The following is a 19,526-nucleotide window of genomic DNA, read 5'->3' as shown; positions in this document are numbered from 1 at the left end:
CAGCATGAGGTACCGGGCAGCACGGTGAGCGTGTTCACGAGTGCCCCCTCATCGCCTCCCCCACCGCCCGTCCCTCTGACAAGCTCCTTGGACCCCTGCTGCTGTGCCCATTCTGAAGCCGGGAATACTGAGGCCAGGCCAAGGGTGCAGAGCTGTGGACTGCCTGGGGTCCACGGCCTCCTCACAGCCGGGCTGAGGGCGGAGGGTGGCAGCTGGGAGCCGCACCACCAGGCCCAGAGGGCACGTGCTCACAAACCCAACGCAGACACCAGCCTCTGGCTGGCTCCCTGCCCTTCCGGGTCCCCTTGTGAGGCCACTATCTACGGGGTGATCCAGGCCCCCTCGGCCCTGGAGTTTCCTGCTCACAGGCCAGGCAGCACCTCACTCCCCAGCCGAATGGGCAGAGCCGTGCCTGCCCCGGGCCTCTCCATCCTTCCGAGCCGGTGGCTGAGTCAGTGGCGGCTGGTCTGACTCACAGCAGCTGCGCCGTCCGCTTCCACCAGGCACCCATCTCCCGGTGAACATCCCCGCGTGTGCCAGGCCCAGGCACGGCCCTGCTGCCACGCCTCACCCCGGCCCCTCGGCGACCCGAATGTGGAGATCTGGAGGAGGCAGCCCGGGGGGGGGGGGGGGGGCGGTGTGCAGGGCACCGCGTCCGGCTGAGGGCCGGCCGGCGGCCAGACGCGGCTGGACTGACTCCCAAACCCGCGTGCCTAGCACCTCCCTCCAGATCTCCGCATCCTCCCGGCCCGGGAGACGCGAAGGCGAGGGAGCAGAAACTCCCTATAAGGAGAGAGAGGGGAAGAGCGAGAGCCGGGCGAGACGCAGGCCAGCAGCCAATCACCGCCGGGAACCCTGCAAACCAAGGCTTTCCGTCCAGATCCCCGCAGACAGCTGCGCGGCTTTGTCACATTTAGTCCCGGGACGGCTGAGCTGCGAGGATCCGGAAGGCACAGCAGTGCCTCCGCCCAGCGAGCAGGTCCCAGCCCCCCCCACCCCGTTCTCCCCGCGGGCGCTCCCCGCCTGGTGCTTTGCGCCCTGGGGCCGGGCAGCTGGGGCGCTCGGCTCCCAGGCTCCGGAGGCGCTGGGCTCTGTGCGGTGCTGTGCGGGGACGTGGACGGTGCAACCTGAGCCCATTTCGTGGCACCCAGGACCGAGTGTGTCCCCGCCACTAGGAAGGACCCCCCTCCGCTCCCGTGGGACGGGGCCGGAGGGGTGAGCGGCTCACCCTGGGCCTCAGGGCCAGCCCGGAGGAGGCTGCACGGAACAGATTGCATTCGGATGCCGCTGCCCGGTGGTCACCCAGACGTCTCCGTGTGGCCAAAGCCTGGCCTGGTGTCAGCAAAAACCCCGTTTCCAAAAATAAACACAAGGGGGTCGCTGGTCTGACTGGACAGGACCCCCAGAGCCGGCTTCGTGAGCAGCACAGAAAGGGCGGGAGCGGAGACCTCTCAGGCCCGGGGCGTTGGCAGGGCGGGGAGGTCAGGGGGGTCAGGGGACGGCCTGGCGCCTCCCCACCGGTGCGCCCCATTCTGTCTGCGCGGCGGCTCCCATGTCCCCCTCGCACGCCCCTCCCCTCACAGCGCAGCTCGGGCACAACTCACTCCAACAGATGGCGAGCTGGCTGGCAAGCCGACGCTGGAACACGGGAGCGAGTACCAGGCTTGGTTTGTGCACGGAGGGGAGGGGGAGGTGGGCGAGGGGGAGGTGGGCAGTGCAGCCCAACGGGGACGGGGAAGGGCAGAACCTCATGTCCATGCAATTCTCGATGCCCCCGTGGCCGCCCTCAGGGAGGGGCCCCGTTCTCCCCAGGCCCGGCCCCCTCACGGGCTCGGGATGCGCAGCGACGGGAAGCTTCCTGTGGTTATGAGGACATCGCACCACACGCCACTCACAGGCCCGTGCCTCCCGGAGGAGCGGCCTGGGTTTGGGGAGCCAGGGCTTGTCTGCTGGCCCGAGCCTCCTGGGGCCGAGGGGGGAGGGGCAGCGCGGAGTGGGGCTCCCCCCCTCCCCCCGCTGGGTGTGGGAATGAGGCTCCGCGAGGGGTGAGCTCGCGGCCTCACACAGACACGCCAAGCAGCACCGGCCGCTCGCTCGCAGCAGCCTCCGTGTCCACGCGGCTCCGAAGGGCAGTGGCGGCCGGTCAGACAGGTGCCCATTCTCCGGCCTCTGTGTCAGCGCCCGCCTGGGGGTCTCCGCCCACCGAGCCCAGCTCTCCGGTTCTCCCCCGCGGCCCGGGCCAGACGATGCCTGCCCGCGGGACCGGTCTGCCCGCGGGACCGGCCTGCCTTCCGGCTCTTAGGGCATTAGCCTGCTGGCTGGGCCGCTCCTGCTCCCCAGCGGGTTCTGTCCTGGACTGAAGGGGCCCAGCCCCAAAGGACCCCTCCGGCCGGGCCCTTTTAAAGAGCAGATCAGCCCGGCAGGCGTGGCTCAGGGGTTGAGTGCCGACCTACGAACCAGGAGGTCAGGGTTCGATTCCCGGTCAGGGCACATCGGGCTCGATTCCCAGTGTGGGGCCTGCAGGAGGCAGCCGATCCATATTTCTCTCTCATCATTGACGTTTCTATCTCTCTCCCTCTCCCTTCCTCTCTGAAGTCAATAAAAAACATGTTTAAAATAAAGAAAGAACAGATGAACGTTAAGGAAATACATTGTGAGCTGAGCCCTGCCATGCGATTAGCTTGTGACGTCAGCCCCGAGGGCACACTCACAGCCTAGATCCAGGGATTGTGGCCTGGCGTCTTCCTGGTGTGACCAGGATAACAAGGCATCAGAGTGTGTGTGTGTGTGTGTGTGTGTGTGTGTGTGATGTGGGGGAGAGAGAGGGAGAGGGAGAGGGAGAGAGAGGGAGAGAGAGAGAGGGAGAGAGATGGGGAAAGGGAGAAAGAGAGAGAAAGGGAGAGAGAGAACGTGAGAGGATTAGGCAGCAGCGCGCCGGGGCGGGGAGTGGGTTGGGGGAGTGGGCGGGCGTGCACGTGAGGGTGGGCCCACACTGGGTGGGGTGCTCCCTGCCCCGGTGTGAAGAGACGGTCTCTCCTGGGTGAACAGAAACCGCCGCCGCCTTTCAGTGCTGCGGCGTCCAGCTCGCCGAGGCAGCAGCCTTAGGGGCTCGCTCTCCGGCTCCACCAGGAGGATGGGGAGGAGGAGGTGGCTCTGGGGGGGGGCAGGGGAGGAGGAGGTGGCGCTGGGGGGAGGGGGGCTGGGACCAATGAGAGCCCCTCGGCTCCTCTGTGCTCCCAGCTCCTCCGCGTCCTGCCGGGTGGGAGGGAGACCAGGCGGCTGCCCTGGCAGATCCATCCGGTTCTTTTCTCCCAGAAGCCCGCACAGAGCACGGGGCCTGATCTCCCTGCCCCCCAAAGGCTTCCCGGCTCAGCAAAGGCGGGGGACGAGTCACTCCTGCACCCCTCTCCCCTCACCCCTTCACCCGTCCTGTCATGGCCGGCACTGTGGGTACAGAGGGGAGGCCACGCCTGCCATGGAGCTCGGAGGGGCAGGTGCCCGGGCCTGAGGGCGGGCCGGCCGGACTCTGCTCTCCTGAAGCCCAGTCCGCAGGCCCGGGGGAGGGTGCAGGGCCCGTGTCTAACCCCCAGAGAAGCCGGGGAGCGAACCCCGTCCCCGCCTCCCGCCCAGCCCTCCTCCACCCGGCCTGCTCCTTTTCTCCCGGCCCTGATCCTGGGGCGCTGTGCCCCCCGCCTGTCTGTCCTGATGGACGCCCCCTCTCCCCCGCACCGGGCAGAGCTGGCTCCCTGTCCTCTGCCCCCACGGCCGCTGCTTGTTGAGGGAATGGAAGAGTGCTGGCCTGAGGCCGGACACTGGGCCTGGACCCAGCAGAGCTCCCCCTGCCTGGGCCCTGGAATCAAACCTGAGACCCTTCCGTGCAGGCTGGCGCTCTAACCACTGGGCTCCCCGACCCGGGCACACGTGAGTGCTTTGGTTTCTGAAGATGGTGCGTGCAGGACCTTTGGCCGTGTTCTCCCCGCCCCCAGGCTCCACACGCGGGACGTCCGTCAGATGGCCGTGCCAGCCCGCGGTGCCAGCCCCAGGCCGCCCTGGAAGGCAGGCCGGGAGGCGGGCCCCGGGAGGCGGGCGGCCGGTCTGCGCCTCGGATGCCTCTGCTCTCACCGTCTCTTTGGATTTCTGCGCTCTCTAATTAGCTCTTCCCCATCAACGCCCCTCTGCCTCTCCACGCGACAGCCTCTGATTTCTCTAAAGATAGTGATTCCGGCTATTTTGGAGCCTCCGCTGACTCAGGCCGGTGTCGGAGCTTCTGCTGCTGAGAAGCCGCTGCTCCAGGGCCTCCCGCCCGCCCGGGGCCGAGGGGACGGCCGCCTGCTGTCTGCCCCTGCGCCTGCCTCAGCCCCGGGCGGGAGGTCCGTGCGCCCAGGCCAGGCGGGTCCCTGCCTGCCATCCAGTTGCCGGTCAGGGTCCTGGGTGGTGGCCGGGCTCTGCTTCATTCCGGGGCTCGGGGCTCTCGGCGCCCAGCGCGGGGTGGGGTTGGGGTGCGGGGGGCCGGGGGTGGGGGGGGAAATGGTTAAGTTGCTGATTGCGATGCAGCAGCACCAAGCACCGCCCCTTGCCACCCACCCACCGATCTCCGCGGCCTGGACCTGGGGCCCGCACTGCTCCTGCGCCGTCTGCCCTGAGACCTTCCAGAACGCGCTCCCTCTCGCCGCCTTTCTGTGCACCTTTGTGTGATTCCTGCGGAATTCCGGCCCTCAGAAGAGACTCGTGTTGGTTTTTTTTAAAGCAACCCTGTTGTGAATTGTCGTCTTAGAGAAGTTTTGCCTGTGACGCGGACGCGGGTTAGGATTGGGGGGAGGGCGGGGGGGCGGTAATGCTTCCCTTCTCGGGTGGCTGAAGCCACACTGAACGCACCTCAGAGTGCAGTGGGCCTGGGACGTCCCGCGGGCCCCTCCCCAGGGCCGGGGCCCCACGGGCTGCGCACGGAGCACCAGCGGCCAAGGGCAGCCGCACCCGCACTGGGGATGCCCTAGGGCCAAGGCTGCTGTGGGGCTGCTCGAGGCCGGAGCCCACACAGCGGGGAGGCACAGCTGAATCAGGGGAGCCACGGCCCTACTCTCGCTGGGGCTGCTGGGCCTCCCCGGCCACGCCCTCACTGCACAGGCGGCCTGGCCCCTCCCGGGCCGGCCTGACCGCTGTGGATCCCCGTGGGGAAGGCGGTCAGCAGGGGCTGGGAAGGCCCGTCTGCTGGGCTGCTGAGGCTCTCGGCCCCGGGCAGGCGGTAACACCAACCAGACAGGGAGGCGGCCCCCGCAGGCGGGCATGGGCCTGGAGCCCCAGCAGGGGCCACACAGCGACCTGTGTTCATGCCCCCACCCCACCATGCTGGGACTTCAGATGCAGACCCGCTGCCCGGGCGCGGGGCTGGGCTGGGCGGGGGCACACTGCCCGCAGCGGCCCACCTGCTGGCAGAGCGATGCCCCCCTGCGCCCCCTGGCCCCGCCGCCCCCCCCCCCTCGCCGCCTACGTGCACACACGGCCTCCGTGCCCCGCCTGCGGCCGGCGAGGCGCTCGGTAACTCGATCAGCAGGGGGACAATTGGATCAGGGTGTGCAGGCCGCAGCCCCGCTCCCGCCCATGAATGTCAGAGGCCCCGGGGCACGGAGGCAGATGGCCGGCCCGCGCGTTATTGGATTTGGTGCTGGATGTGACGCATCGACTGTGGCCGGAGGGCAGCCTGGACCACGGCGATCACGGCGAGTCTGGCCCGACAGACAACAAGGCTGCCCGGCCGCCGGGAGCAGTGGCCCTGGCCCAGGAGGGGGCGTGGTCTCGGTGGCGAGCAGCCGGCGGCTGTTCTCCCTGAGAAGGCCTGGATCCCTGGGCACCGCTCCCACAGGGCACGGCCGCCCTGGCGCCCCAGCTCCGCTCTGGAATCATGGGTCCGAGTGTGCAAGGGTGGGCCTGTCCCCCGCCCCCACACGCTCCAGTTAAAGGGCAACCACCCAAATACCAGCCGTTAGTAAAGAGCATGGGCCACGGGCACGGAGAGTTACCCACACCCCGAGGTGGGCGGCCGGCGGGCGTGCAGTAGGCCGTCATGCCCCTGGAGATGCCAGACACACAGGTACCACGGGGCCCGGCCTCCACGTCCGGGTACAAACCTCCAGAGCAGAGGACGGGGACTCGAGTCCTAACTGGTTTGGCTCAGTGGATAGAGCGTCGGCCTGCGGATTGAAAGGTCCCAGGTTCAATTCCAGTCAAGGGCATGTGCCTTGGTTGCGGGCACATCCCCAGTGGGGGTGTGCAGGAGACGGCCCATCCATGATTCTCTCTCATCACAGATGTTTTTCTCTCTCTCCCTCTCCCTTCCTCTCTGTGAAAAATCAATAACATATATTTTTAAAAGAGCACTTGGGCCAAGCGGGCACCTACAGCCGCCCGTGGTCGCTGGGCTGGGTGGCTCAGGTCACCACCGGCTCCAGTCCCGCCTGCTGTGACCGGGGCTGGGACCTGGGGAGCCGGCCTCACGGGGCAGAGGCGACAGGCATGACAGTGAGCGAGGGCAGCGCCAGACAGACAGGAAAGCAAAGGGCTCGTTAAAACGCTGGATTAGCCCCAATGAGGGCAGCCGTGAGCGCCCGGGAGGGAAGCCAGGCCTGAGCGGCGAACGGGGTCATTCCACCGGGTGCCTCCCAGCCCACCCCACCCCACCCACCTGTGCGGGGCAGCTGGCCCAGAGCTGCGGAGCTGGAGAGGGCGGGGTCGGCGGGCAGGGGTGTGGAGGGCCCGGCCAGAAAGCCCCCCGGGCTCCGGAGGAGCAGCCGCGCGGCCCGGGGCGGGCAGCTGAGATCCCTCCGTGTGCAGTCGGTCCGCTTTGCAGAGGAGGGCACACGGGCCGAGCCGCCGGCGGGCCAGCAGCCGGGCTGCAGTTCTCCTCAGTGTCCCCCGCATTCCCCGACCTTGTCCGCTCCGAGTGCAGCGCCCCCTCCTCCCGCGTCCGCCCCCGCACCCCCCACCCCCGCCAGCCAGGAGCCCCGGCCCACAGGCTCAGTGCTGACCCCTGAGCATCTCCCCGGGGCTGAGGGTGCTCAGACAGCACGGGCCGCCGGGGTGAAGGGCGGGCGGGCCACACCCTCGGCCTCTGGGAATTGCTCCTTCTCCGTGACTGTTACTTCTGAAACCAGCTGAATCCGTTTCTCCAAGGCTCTGAGCTAAGGAGGAGGCCATCTTTGAATCCTGTTAGAAACACGTGTGTGCCCAGCTGGCGCGACTCAGCGGCTGAGCGTTGACCTATGAACCAGGAGGTCACAGTGTGATTCCCGGTTGGGGCCCATGTCCAGGTTACAGGCTCCATCCCCAGTGTGGAGTGTACAGGAGGCAGCCGATCCATGATTCTCTCTGGTTATTAATAAAAATATATATTTTTAAAAACACGCGTGTGTCCAATCGGAGAGCCACGCGGCCTCCCAGAGAGGAGGAGAGGCGGGAGGTGGGCTCGGCTGCCCGAGGTCTGGGTGGTCAGGGCTGACCCCACACCCCAGGCTCCGCACCCCAATCCCGGGCCCGGGCTCCGGGCCTCCCCACCACTCACTCCCCAGAACCCCTGGGCTGAGGAGCCAGAGGGACAAGCTCTCGGTCCAGGTGGGGCCAGATCGGGGTGGGGAAGAGCTTCTCCAAGGATGCCCAGCTGGGACCCAGGAGGATTCGAACCCAGAGCCAACACCTGGGCGATGCGTGACGGGGCCACAGGGCCCCACCAGCCTGGGTGGCAGCTGGTGCACATCTTCCCGTCCTCGGGCGGAGCCACCTGGAGCCCCCCAGCCCCCCAGCCCCTCAGCCCCCGCGGAGACCTGCCTCTCCCTCCCTGGCGGCTCCCTGACCCCGGGGTGCGAGCCTCCAGGCGCACCGTGACCTCCAATGCCAGAGGCCTGCTTAGGGCACAGCCTGGCAGGTTCTAGAAAGACTTTGGAGAAGGAGACCTGGTCTCAGGCCTCCCCCTGGCCTGGCCCGCCCAGCTTAGGCAGACAGCACCCCCCACCCCCCGGACCAGGAACTTGCTCCCAGTTCCATCATCACACAAAGACAGTCCGTCCTTCCTGAGGAGCAGAGTTCAGAGCAAAACCAGAGCCCGGCGCAACCTACTCCAGCCTGTCTTTCAAACCCCCGAGGATTGAGCACTGGGCGCCCGTCAGTGACCTCCGTGTGCCCCTGGGGTTGGGTTTCTAGTGTCTCCAAAGAGAGAGGAGGAACAGGAGGAGGGAGATGGAAGGGAGGAAGGAAAAAGGAAGGAAGTTAGGAAGTTAGTTCGATGTCCGAGGGTTGGGGGCTGAGTTCAGAGCAGGAGGCAATCATGGAGAACTTCCTGGAAGTGGCAGCACACGTGGAGTCCATTCTGCACAGAGAAGGACAGGAGGGAGCCGAGGGCGAGGAGGCTGACCCTGGAGGCTCTCGGGGCTGTGGGAAGGCCCCGAGGAGGGTAGAGAACTGGCAATGGCCGGCTGGCCAGGAGGGTTCCCCTTCAGGCTGGATCCACTCTCTGCAGGAAGGTGTCAGGGGTTGGGGAGCTTTGTGATGTGGAGCGAGCCTGTCACTCGCACCCCTTTCCGAATGTGTCCCCGTGAGGCATCGCCAGGACTGCTGCCCAGAAGTGCCCCCCCCCCCCCCAGCGCCGTGCCCGCGCCATCTGCCCCCACCCAGCCCACCCACCGCCTCTGCAGCAGCCACGGCGCCAGCTGGAGCCTGAGCGGGAGCAGAGGGGACAGCGGGCCCGAGAGAGCGTCTAACGCTGCCTGTTTGGGGACGTCTCTTTTTTCTTTTCTTTTTTTTTTCTTTTTAAATATATTTTATTGATTTTTTACAGAGAAGAAAGGAGAGAGATAGAGAGCCAGAAATGTCGATGAGGGAGAAACATCGATCAGCTGCCTCCTGCACACCCCCTACCGGGGATGTGCCCGCAACCAACGCACATGCCCCTGACCGGAATCGAACCTGCGACCTTTCAGTCCGCAGACCGACGCTCTATCACTGAGCCAAACGGGTTTCGGCTGGGGACGTCTCTTATTTTCAGGGTGAAGGTGGCCGGCCCTCCAGCCTTGTGGCACAGTCCCGTCACTCACTGCCTGTGGGGAGCCATCAGAGTTGATACAAGCAACTCCATCTTAGAAAATACAACTCCATCTTGGGAGTTAAGTTTCCAACTCCTCTTCCAACTCACAGTCCCCTGCGGTTTGGCCAGAAGCTAAAGATAACTGATCGCTTAAGGACACATCCTGCTCCAGATCCCTACAACGCCCCCTCCCTGAGCCTCCCTCCCACAGTCTGCCCCGCCTTGGAATGTCCCCGCGACAAACTCCCCCTACAGCCTGTGTATATATATTGCAGCTTCAACAATAAAATTCGAGGCTTGATCAGAACCCTGTCTTGCCTCCATTTCTTCGCGTGTCCTGTCTATCATTCCCTTCTAGCTGCCTCCTCGCCCCCACGTTGATTCCCGCTGGTCGGGACAACTGCCCACTCAGAGACAACTCCGGGGTCTCAGGCTGCACGTCCATGAATGGGCGGCCGGGGCCCATCCGCCGGCTTAGGGGGGACAGGACGGCTGCTGGGGCACCAGGGGGGCCTGGCGGGAGGGCGTGCGGAGGGCCTGCTGGCTGGAGGGAGCAGCCCTCCCCAGCAGCCCCCTCGCCCGTCTGCTCCAATTCCCGCTGACGGTGTCCATGCCCCCAGCAGTGCCAATTAGGAGAGACAGGGAGGCAAAACGTTTGGCCCCGGGCACGGGCAGGTGGGAGGGTCAACCGGACAATTCAATTCCCGGCAGACAAATGTGATTACGGCGGCCGCCCGGGCCCGGCCCGCCCCCCTCCCCCCCAGGGCCGGGACATAAAGGGCCCGGTGGGCGGCCGAGCCCCAGCCATGCAGCTCCCCCGCCCCAGCGCGCGCGAGGCCGCCTCCATGTACGGCACGGCCGTGGCCGTGTTCCTGGTCATCCTGGTGGCCGCGCTGCAGGGCTCGGTGCCCCCCGAGAGCCCCTTCCCCTACCGCATCCCCCTGGACCCCGAGGGCACCCTGGAGCTGGCCTGGAACGTCAGCTACGCCCAGGAGACCGTGCACTTCCAGCTGCTGGTGCGCGAGCTGCGGGCCGGCGTCCTGTTCGGCATGTCGGACCGCGGGGAGATGGAGAACGCCGACCTGGCCGTGCTCTGGACCGACGGGGACAGCGCCTACTTCGCCGTGAGTGTCTCCCCCACCCAGCCCTGCCCCTGCCCCTGCCCCTGCCCCTGCCCCTGCCCCTGCCCCAGCCCCTGCCGCTGCCCCTGCCCCTGCCGCTGCCCCTGCCCCTGCCCCAGCCCCTGCCCCTGCCCCTGCCCGGCCGCCGGCCTCCCTCCCGCACTCCGCCTCCTCCACCTGCTCCGGAGCTCACCGGTTTGCGGGGAGAGTGGGAACTAGGTGTCCCCCAGGGCCCTGGCTGCACCCCAAGAGGCAGGACGCCCACCCGGGCACAGACCCCACCCCTCCACTCACAGGAGCAGCGTCGGGCACCCACACCCCGCCCGTGACCAGGCACAGGGCTGCGTGCACCGGCCGGGACGGGTGCTGGCCGGACCGGGTTTGCACGGGCAGGTCCACGGAGCGGGTGCGGCCCCACGGGCGGAGCCTTGGAGAAGCGGTGTTCTTGCTGGAGAAGGTGGGGGAGGGGGAGGTTTCCTTTCAAACTGGAGCAACGTGGGGGGGGCGGCAGCCCCTGTCCTGAGCCCCCCTCTGCCCCCTCCCCAGCCAGCCTGCCGCCAGGGTCTCGGCACAAGCCCCTCTCCCCAGACGCAGACACAGCAGACGGGAAGTCTCTGACGTGAGAACGTCCTTTATCGATGCTCAGAGGGATCTGGCCCCGGGGCCTGGGCGCCGGGCGGGGTGCTGAGCCAGGGGGTGAGCCCGGCCCTTCCTCCTCGGAAGGCGGGGGAATCTCGCCCCTGCGGTGTGTGTGGGAGACACGGACTGGCACGGCTGATATTTCCGGTCCCAGAGGAAGCTCCCTCCGGGGCCCGGCCGCCCCACAGGTGGGCACGCTGCTGGGTTCCCCCGTGAGGCCCGGCGGGGCCCTGCGTGGGGCACCCAGGACGATGGGCCCGGGCTGCCCGCCGCCCACCACAGGGCGCCCTGGAGCGGCGGTCCCAGCCCCTGTGCCCGGAGCATGGCTGCCAGGCGAGCGGCCCTCCCTCCGGCTGCAGAACCCGTCTGCACCGCCAGCTCCTCTGCAAACACACGCCGCTCGCTCTCCTCCTCCGGCAAGATGTTCAGCAACCGCCTTCCCGGTGCCCAGCACCCAGCGACCTCCCGCAAGCTTCTCTCCCCCCGCCCCGCCCCGGGGTGCTCCTTTCCCCGGGAACGCTGTGCACAGTCGCGGCAGCTTCCTTCTCCTCAGGGAAGTAAGACCACAGCAACGGCCCGGAGCAGAGAACACAGGTCCTGAGGCCGAGCCCCTGTTCCTGAGCGGAGCAGAGGCCCTGAGGGGAAGGCTGTCCCTCCCAGCCGCCCCCCCCCAACACGCGCCCCCTGCTCTGGCCGGAGCCCCTGTGCAAGGGAAGCAGCTGGCAGCTGGGGATGTGTGGGGGGCGAGGGGTCAGCCAGGTCTGCTTAACATGGAGGGGGATGCAGCTGGTCCGTTCCCTCCCCGGCCTCAGTTTACCCTCTCCAAGCGAGGAGGGGAGGACAGGGCAAGGGGAGCAAGAGGCCCAGGCGCAGGGTTCAGGGGTGCCCACTCTCGGGGGAGCAGGAGCAAGGATGGGCACGTGGTCACAGCCCTCCCCCTGCGGGCCGGTGGGGCGGGGTCTGTCTGAGGCCTCTCCCCAGTCACGGCGCCTGCTCGGTGAGAGGACGCCTGGTCCCACCGGGAGGTCCAGCCTGGCGGGAGCACAGCGGTCCCTCCGTGGGAAAACGGCCGTTTACAGCGGGTGTTTGCACTCTGTCCTTCTCAGACAGCCCCTTGTCCTGCGGGCCAGCTCCGTCGTTTTCAGACAGTCCCTTATTCCAGTGTTTCCCAACCTTCTCTCATGATGAGAATCACCTGGTGGAGTTGTTAAAACACAGATTCCTGAATCCCAACTAAGAAGTGCTAAACTAGAATTTTTGGGAACATATAGGTAAAATTGTATACTTAACTAGTGCTCTAACACAGATGTTATATACAGAGCACTAAGTTAGGTATGCAATTTTACCTATATGTTCTCAAAAATTCTAGTTTAGCACTTCTTAGTTGGGATTCAGGAATCTGTGTTTTAACAACTCCACCAGGTGATTCTCATCATGAGAGAAGGTTGGGAAACACTGCCTTATTCTATAAAGCAGCTGCCTTAGTCTGAGTGATAGAAGGAGACACAAATCCAGCTGTCCGGCCTCACGAGCTAGCCATCTAACGTAAGAGATGAACACGGACGCTGTCCCCGTGCTCTCATGCCCACGCCGGCTCACTCTGTATCCGGGATGACGAGCTGTCTGCGAACATAGCCTCACAGGGCTCTGTCGGAGCCGCAGACACAGGCTCGGGGGTATCACAGGGAAACGTCCTCCGTGGCTTTGCTCAGAGACCGGAGACGCCTCCCTCCAGCCGTGGCGTTAATGGAGCCCCCAGTTAACCGGCTCGTTAAGGCGCCTGTGCCCAGCTCGCTGAGTTACGGTCCGACATCACCAGTCGGAGCCCTGCTGGCCGCCGAGAGCCCCGCTTCCAGGCCCCGGGGGAGGGGAGACAGGACGTACCCCTCACCCCGGCCAGACCCCGGCCCCACCCGGCCCGTGTGCCCCGCGCTGTGGGCAGCAGCCTTTGCTCCCAGCCCACCCTGTCCCTGCGCCCAGCGCTCCCAGCCCGTCCTGTCCTGGCCTCAGTGCTCCCAGCCCGTCCTATCCTGGCCTCAGTGCTCCCAGCCCGTCCCATCCCTGCAGGACGCCTGGAGCGACCAGAAGGGACAGATCCACCTGGACACCCAGCAGGACTACCAGCTGCTGGGGGCCCAGCGGACCCCGCAGGGCCTGAGCCTGCTGTTCCGGAGGCCCTTCAGCACCTGCGACCCCCGGGACTACCTCATCGAGGTGGGTGGTGCCCGGGTGTGCATCCCGGCAGCACGTGAGTGCCAGCCCAGCCCTGCCCCGTCTGCCTGTGACCTCCAGCTTGCAGCCACCGGAACTTCCAAAGCCGCTGCACCCGGCACCAGCGGGGTGGCGGCTGCCTTCTGGGCCAGTGCCAGGCATGCCACCTGCCAGGCGGGGCGGGCGGGGCCCGGCGTCCCCGGGGCCGGGAGCCCTGCTCTGGGTCCGCGGACGATGGCCGCTCCGCCTGCAGGACGGCACGGTGCACCTGGTGTACGGGATCCTGGAGCGGCCCTTCCCCTCGCTGGAGGCCATCGACACCGCGGGCCTGCGCACCGGGCTGCAGCGGGTGCAGCTGCTCAAGCCCAACATCTCCGCCCCGGCCCTGCCCGCCGACGTGCAAACCATGGAGGTCCGCACCCCCGACGTGTCCATCCCCGGCCAGGAGACCACCTACTGGTGCTACATGACCGAGCTGCCCGCCGGCTTCCCCCGGCACCACATCGTCATGGTATGGGGGGGGGGGCTGCCGGGGCCTGCAGAGCCCTCCCTGTCCCTGTCCCTGTCCCTGCTCCGGGCCGAGGTCCTGGCTGAACCAGGAGTCCTGAACCCTGGGCACCTGACCTTCCTGAAGCCACAGTGTGGTCTGATCCATCGCTGCCCAGCTCCTGGGCCTCACACCCCAGCTCCCAGCCTGGACTGAAACCCTGAGTTCTGCTTCTTCCCCTGGGCCTGGAATGGCCGTCTGTCTGTCCGGCCACGTCCCCCTTCATTGAAAAGCAGCTCACCTCAGAGCGCGATTGCTCTGAGCACCTCCCGGCGGGCGGGCGGGCAGGCGGGCGGGCAGTGTCCGCTGCCCCAGGCTCCGTGTCCCCTCCCCCCGCAGTACGAGCCCATCGTCACCGAGGGCAACGAGGCGCTGGTGCACCACATGGAGGTGTTCCAGTGCGCGGCCGGGTTCAAGAGCTTCCCCCGCTTCAGCGGGCCCTGCGACTCCAAGATGAAGCCGGAGCGCCTCAACTACTGCCGCCACGTGCTGGCCGCCTGGGCCCTGGGCGCCAAGGTGCGGCCCCCACCGTGTCCCCGCACCTCTGAGAGGCCCCACGACGGGGCCCGCAGGGTGCTGCCACCCCAAGCCCCGAGGCCTGTGCGCGGCCCCTCCCGTCCCGGAGTCAAGGGGCTCTCCCCAGAAGCCCCGAGCTGAGTGCTCGGTGGGGCTTTCCTCCACACCCAGAGGGGCCCGCCAGGGGCTCGGGCAGGCTGGCCGAGGGGCACCAGCACCCCACTCCCCACCCCAATCCAGGCACATCCTGTGCACTGGCACCGAGCTGCAGTCAGAAGGAGAGCATTGTTCTAATCCGCTGCCCCGCCAACACCACCCCTGCAGCTCAGCCCCGCCCCCTGCAGCTCAGCCCCAACAGGCATGTGGGTTTGCCATGGGGACCCCCTCGGACCAGTCTGCCTGCCAGGCCGCTGTCCCTGAGCCAGCCCGCCCTCCGCGCCCACAGGCCTTCTACTACCCGGAGGAAGCAGGCCTTGCTTTCGGGGGCGAGGAGTCCTCCAGGTTCCTCCGCCTGGAAGTTCACTACCACAACCCGCGGAAGATAGAGGGTAGGAGCCGGAGCCATCTCTCCGGGGCCCACTGTGCCTTCCCCTCCCCACCCCGCAGGCCGGCCTCCTGCTGTGACCACCGGCTCACATCCCTCTCCCTCTCCGCCTCCGGGACCCCGTGGCTCGGGGCAGGCCTCGCAGGCCGGGCTCAGCACCGGGGACGGGACAGGCAGGCAGAGGGTCCTGGGCACCCATTTTGCAGATGAGGGAATTAAGGCCCGGAGCGTAGGGACCCACGGGGCCACAAAGTGAGGGGGGACCTGGGAGCCAGGAAGGCTGGCTCTTGGACTGAGGGAGGCCGGTCTGAGGCCAGAGCTGTGAGGATCGGCGGGTGCTGGGTCGGAGGAGTAAGCGCCCGCCTATCCCCTGCGCCTTGGCTCACTGGCAGGGCCCGCCAGGGCAGGAGCGAGAAGGGGGTGTGCCCAGCAGGCGGCGCGGACGTGGGAGGCAGAAATAGGGAGAGATCAGACGGTCAGCCCCAGGCCGGGCCCCAGCCGCCCTCCCCAGCTGTGTGACCGGGGGGTGGGGGTGACCTCACCCTGCCGGCCTGCTCACCGCCATGTGCCTGGCCTCCAGCGGGAGCGATGCCGGACAGGGCGGGCAGCGTCAGCGGCCCGCGGAGACAGGATTGGTGCGCGCTGAGCCCTCAGGCTAACGGCTGTCTCCTCCTGATTCTCGGTGTATTTATGGACCCGTCACCGATACAGGGACGCGCCTGTCACTCCACAAATCTGGAAGCGGCTGCTTTCCTATAAATGTCAGAACCCACCGGGACCTCGTCACCCATCCCGCTGCACGAGCCAGCGCACCCCCTCAGGCTGTCACCCGGACGCAGTCGGCGGGGTGCAGGGTGGAGTGTGCACCCCGAGCTGCGGGCTGGGGGGCATGGCGCAGGGAGGCAGGGGGCAGAGGCAGGAGGCATTCTTGGCTTCACCTTCGGGCAAATAAGAGGGATCCCCGGCCCCCCACCAAGGCCCTGGCTCCGTTCCCAGCGCGGCCACGTCCCAGGCCTGCGAATGTGGGCAGGGTCCTAGCTCAGGCTGGGCCTCAGTTTCCACATCTGTAAATTGGGGACCAATACTCTGTTACCTGGGCTCTCCGCCACCTCCCAGCTCTGCTGTGCATTCCTAAGGTCGTCCAGCCCCCCCTTTTTCTCCACGGGACCCTCCGGACGCTCCACCCAAAGTCCTCGGGACCCAGTCACTGACCAGTTCCAGGCAGGGAAGGGCAGGAGACAGGTGCCGAGGCCACAGGTCGTGTGGCGGGGCCTGTGGGTGGCAGTGTTCCCGGACCTCTGACCCACACCCTGGTGTGACCGCCGGAGGCTGTCCGGGGAGCCGAACTCCTGGTGAGCAGCTTCAGGGAGGGCAGGCAGGGCCGGCTGGACCGCGGGGAGCAGCAAGAGGCCTCAGGACGAGGCCCTTGGCTTCGAGCCGGGCCAGCCTGCCCGGGGCGGGGACCGAGGCTCACCCTGCGCCCCCCCAGGCCGGCGGGACTCCTCAGGCATCCGCCTGTACTACACGGCCACGCTGCGGCCCTTCGACGCGGGCATCATGGAGCTAGGCCTGGTGTACACGCCCGTGATGGCCATCCCCCCGCGGGAGGCCGCCTTCGTGCTCACGGGCTACTGCACGGACAACTGCACGCAGCTGGTGAGCGCCGCCGGCCGGGGCCCTGCCGGGGCCGCCTTCCCTTCCCGGGACCGTCCCTCCCGACAGCACAGCCCCGGTTCCCTGACCGCGGGAGGGGGTGATGCTGGGAGAAGGCTGAGGCCGGGAGCACTCACGTCCTGGGCGCCCTCGGCCTCGCTGCCCTGGGCTGCGGTCGGTGCGGGCAGCGGGCGGAGGGCAGCGGCCCACGTCCCCACGTGGCCGGGCCCTGACCAGCGCCCCCCGCAGGCCCTGCCGCCCTCGGGGATCCACATCTTTGCGTCCCAGCTGCACACGCACCTGACCGGGCGCAAGGTGGTCACCGTGCTGGCCCGGGACGGCCGGGAGATGACCATCGTCAACAGGGACGACCACTACAGCCCCCACTTCCAGGTGGGGCCCCGCCCGCCCCGCCTGACCAGCAGCCACAGACACACCCGCCCCGGGCTCCTCGTCCTGGGCCAGCCACAGGCGCCTGATGGGGCGCAGTGGCCAGCCCTCCCCTGGGACTTACTCTGAGGGAGGGCTGGGGGACTCTGGCCTGTGGCCGATGCGGATCTGGGGGACCAAACCCAGCCAGGCCTGGCTCCCCAAGGGGCTGGGACGAACCTACACCCCAGCGGGTTGGGGGGTGGCTGGAGTGGGGTCCAGCTGACGTCCCCCCTTCTTCCCCTCCAGGAGATCCGCATGCTGAAGAAGATGGTGACCGTCCATCCGGTGAGTGCCGGTCAGGGCCACGGAGGCCGGGAGGGCCGGACACAGACAGCAACCGGGGGTGGGGGACAAAGGTCCCTCCGTGTCCACACGGCAGGGCTGGGCGGTCCCACAGCGAGGGCCGGGAGCTCAGAGGGGCTGGGACAGACGGCACTCAGGGCCAGCCGACCCCAAAGTCCGAGCCGCAGAGGGAGCTGAGGGCGCGGAGGGCGCCCGCGGGGCCTGTGGTCACGCCCAGGGAGCCCGGGCCACGGGGGCCTGGCCACGCTCACCGAGGGCTGGGACCTGGCCGGAAGGCCCGGAACCACCAGCCGCCTGCCCGTGGCCGGCGGACGAGGGGCCATGGAAGCCGAGGCGTGTGACCCTCAGGGGTGGGGCCCATGACCACACGTGCCGTGGCCCAGTCCCGTGTGGGCCCTGAGCACCTGTCCCCCGGGAGGGCAGGCTGACGGGCCTCTGTCGGCCCGGCTCGCAGGGGGACGTGCTGATCACTTCCTGTACGTACAACACGGAGGACAGGACGCTGGCCACCGTGGTAAGCCCCCGGCCTCTCCCTGTCCCCGGAGCCCCCGCCCCTGGGCCTTCCAGTCCGCTGTCCGCACCTTCACGGGGACACCGCTCCTCGGCTGGAGGAGACTGCGGGGGGCAGGTGCCCTCACTCATCCCATCCGTGTGGCTGCAGACCCCGGGGCCGCGGGAGCGGATGAGGGAGGGGTGGACGGAGAACGACCCAGAGGCCGCTGCGGGGTGGGCGTCCCGCGGCCGAGCCACGGCCCCTCCTCCTCCCACAGGGCGGCTTCGGCATCCTGGAGGAGATGTGTGTCAACTACGTGCACTACTACCCGCGGACGGAGCTGGAGCTGTGCAAGAGCGCCGTGGACGCCGGCTTCCTGCAGAAGTACTTCCGCCTGCTCAACAGGTGCGGCGGCGGGAGTGCGGCCCGCCCAGGCCTGCAGCCGCGGGAGTGCGGGCCGGCCGGGGCCTCAGAGCGGGGGAGGCGGCAGGCATCACCCATGGGTCCCCCCCTTTCCTGCCGAGCCCGGCCGTCCACGCAGGAGGAGGAAGCTGTCCGCCCTCCTGGCGCGGAGGCGGCCCCCCAGCCTGGGAGGCACCGGAGCAGGAGCCCTGGGGGGTGGCGGCGGCCCGAGGGGGAGTCTCCGTGCCCACCGGCACCGACAGCGCCCCCTCCCGCCCGCCCAGCTTCCACAGCGAGGAGGTGTCCACCTCCCCGCAGGCCTCGGTGCCCCAGCAGTTCACCGAGGTGCCCTGGACCTCCTTCAGCCGCGACATGCTGCGGGCGCTGTACCGCTTCGCCCCGCTGGACGTGCACTGCAACAAGTCCTCCGCCGTGCGCTTCCAGGTGGGCCCCCGCCCCCCGCCCCCGCCCGGGGCCGGCCCCCCCACCCGGGCCGCCTGGGCAGTCCTGCAGCTGCCTACCCCTCTGTGCCCGCACCAGCCCGGGGCCCCGGGGGGCTGGCAGGGAGCCCCCACGCAGACCATTAGACAAACAGGCGGCCCAGCCAGCCCGGAGGGAGGAGCCTGCAGCCGGAGGAGCCGCAGGGGCAGGCTCACGTGGGCAGGGGCTCCCGCTCCTCCCCCGGAGCCTAAAAATAACCGAGGGGAGGGCAGGTGGGCAGGAGCAGTCTGAGACCGGGGCGGGGCGGGGGCGGGGCCGCGGGGTCCCCTCCTTCTCCCGAGTGCCCAGGCTGAGTCAGGTGGGACCGCTCTGCGATGCCCGAGGCACATTTCCTGGGCGGCGGGAGCCCGATGAATTGCTGGCCGGTCGGTGCCGGCTGCCAGGGAAAGGCGGGCGGTCACCAGGCGGTGGGTGGACGTGGACGGACTGGGGTGCGGGGCAGCGGTGGGGGAGGAACAGCGGCGCCTGCACCCGGGGCTGAGGTGGGCGTGAGTGGGGCGGAGGGGGTGCCAGGATCCCCTCGTGAGGCCTCCAAGCAGCCGGGGGTGGGAGGGTGAGTTTGGAGTAAGGACAGAAACCGAGGGGCTGTGGCCGCCTCTCACCGCGGCCCTTCCTGCAGGGGGAATGGGACCTGCAGCCGCTGCCCCGGATCGTGTCCCAGCTGCAAGCGCCCGCCCCGCGGTGCCAGGCCGGCCCGTGTCTGAGCCCCGCCGGCCCCTCCGTGGTCCGCATCGGCGGGGGCCGAGGCTGAGGGCAGCCACCTCCCCGCTCCCCTCCGCTCCCCGTGGGCGCATGCCCGCCTGTGTACCCCGCTCTGTGAAGACCTCCCGAAACAGCCCCGTGTGCCCCGCCGAGACCACTGCGCCCGCCCCTGCACGCCCAGAGGCTCCCGAGCGCCCGGTGGGCCCGCCAGGCCTGGGCGTCCGGACAAGGCCCTCCCGGCCCGGAGGGCAGCCCCGGAAGCCCTGCCCGTGTCTCCAGGAGCCGCCGGCCTCCGGGCGGGAGCCACGCCGGACTGCGCTCACGCCCCCGGCCCCCATGCTCGTGCACCCCTGCGCCCGGAGGCAGGAAGAGCCGTTTCGCCACCGAGAGTC

At 68.4% G+C, this 19,526-nt stretch overlaps 1 protein-coding gene across 1 annotated transcript; it reads left to right on the top strand.

Annotated features, from left to right (window-relative positions):
• Positions 1–9,557: 9,557 nt before the first annotated feature.
• Positions 9,558–19,316, top strand: DBH (dopamine beta-hydroxylase). Its single transcript, XM_084899612.1, has 12 exons — positions 9,558–10,194; positions 12,898–13,044; positions 13,295–13,552; positions 13,928–14,104; positions 14,550–14,652; positions 16,138–16,304; positions 16,551–16,694; positions 16,980–17,018; positions 17,491–17,550; positions 17,807–17,934; positions 18,216–18,375; positions 19,052–19,316. The coding sequence occupies exons 1-12, from the start codon at positions 9,877–9,879 to the stop codon at positions 19,181–19,183; spliced, it is 1,833 nt and encodes a 610-aa protein (XP_084755738.1). The 5' UTR covers positions 9,558–9,876; the 3' UTR covers positions 19,184–19,316.
• The last annotated feature ends 210 nt before the right edge of the window (positions 19,317–19,526 follow it).

Source organism: Pipistrellus hanaki, assembly GCF_964339955.1.
Source record: "Pipistrellus hanaki genome assembly, chromosome: 11".
Taxonomy (NCBI): Eukaryota; Metazoa; Chordata; class Mammalia; order Chiroptera; family Vespertilionidae; genus Pipistrellus; species Pipistrellus hanaki.
The sequence above is the reverse complement of the archived record's forward strand: the minus strand, read 5'-3'. Positions and strand labels throughout refer to the sequence as shown.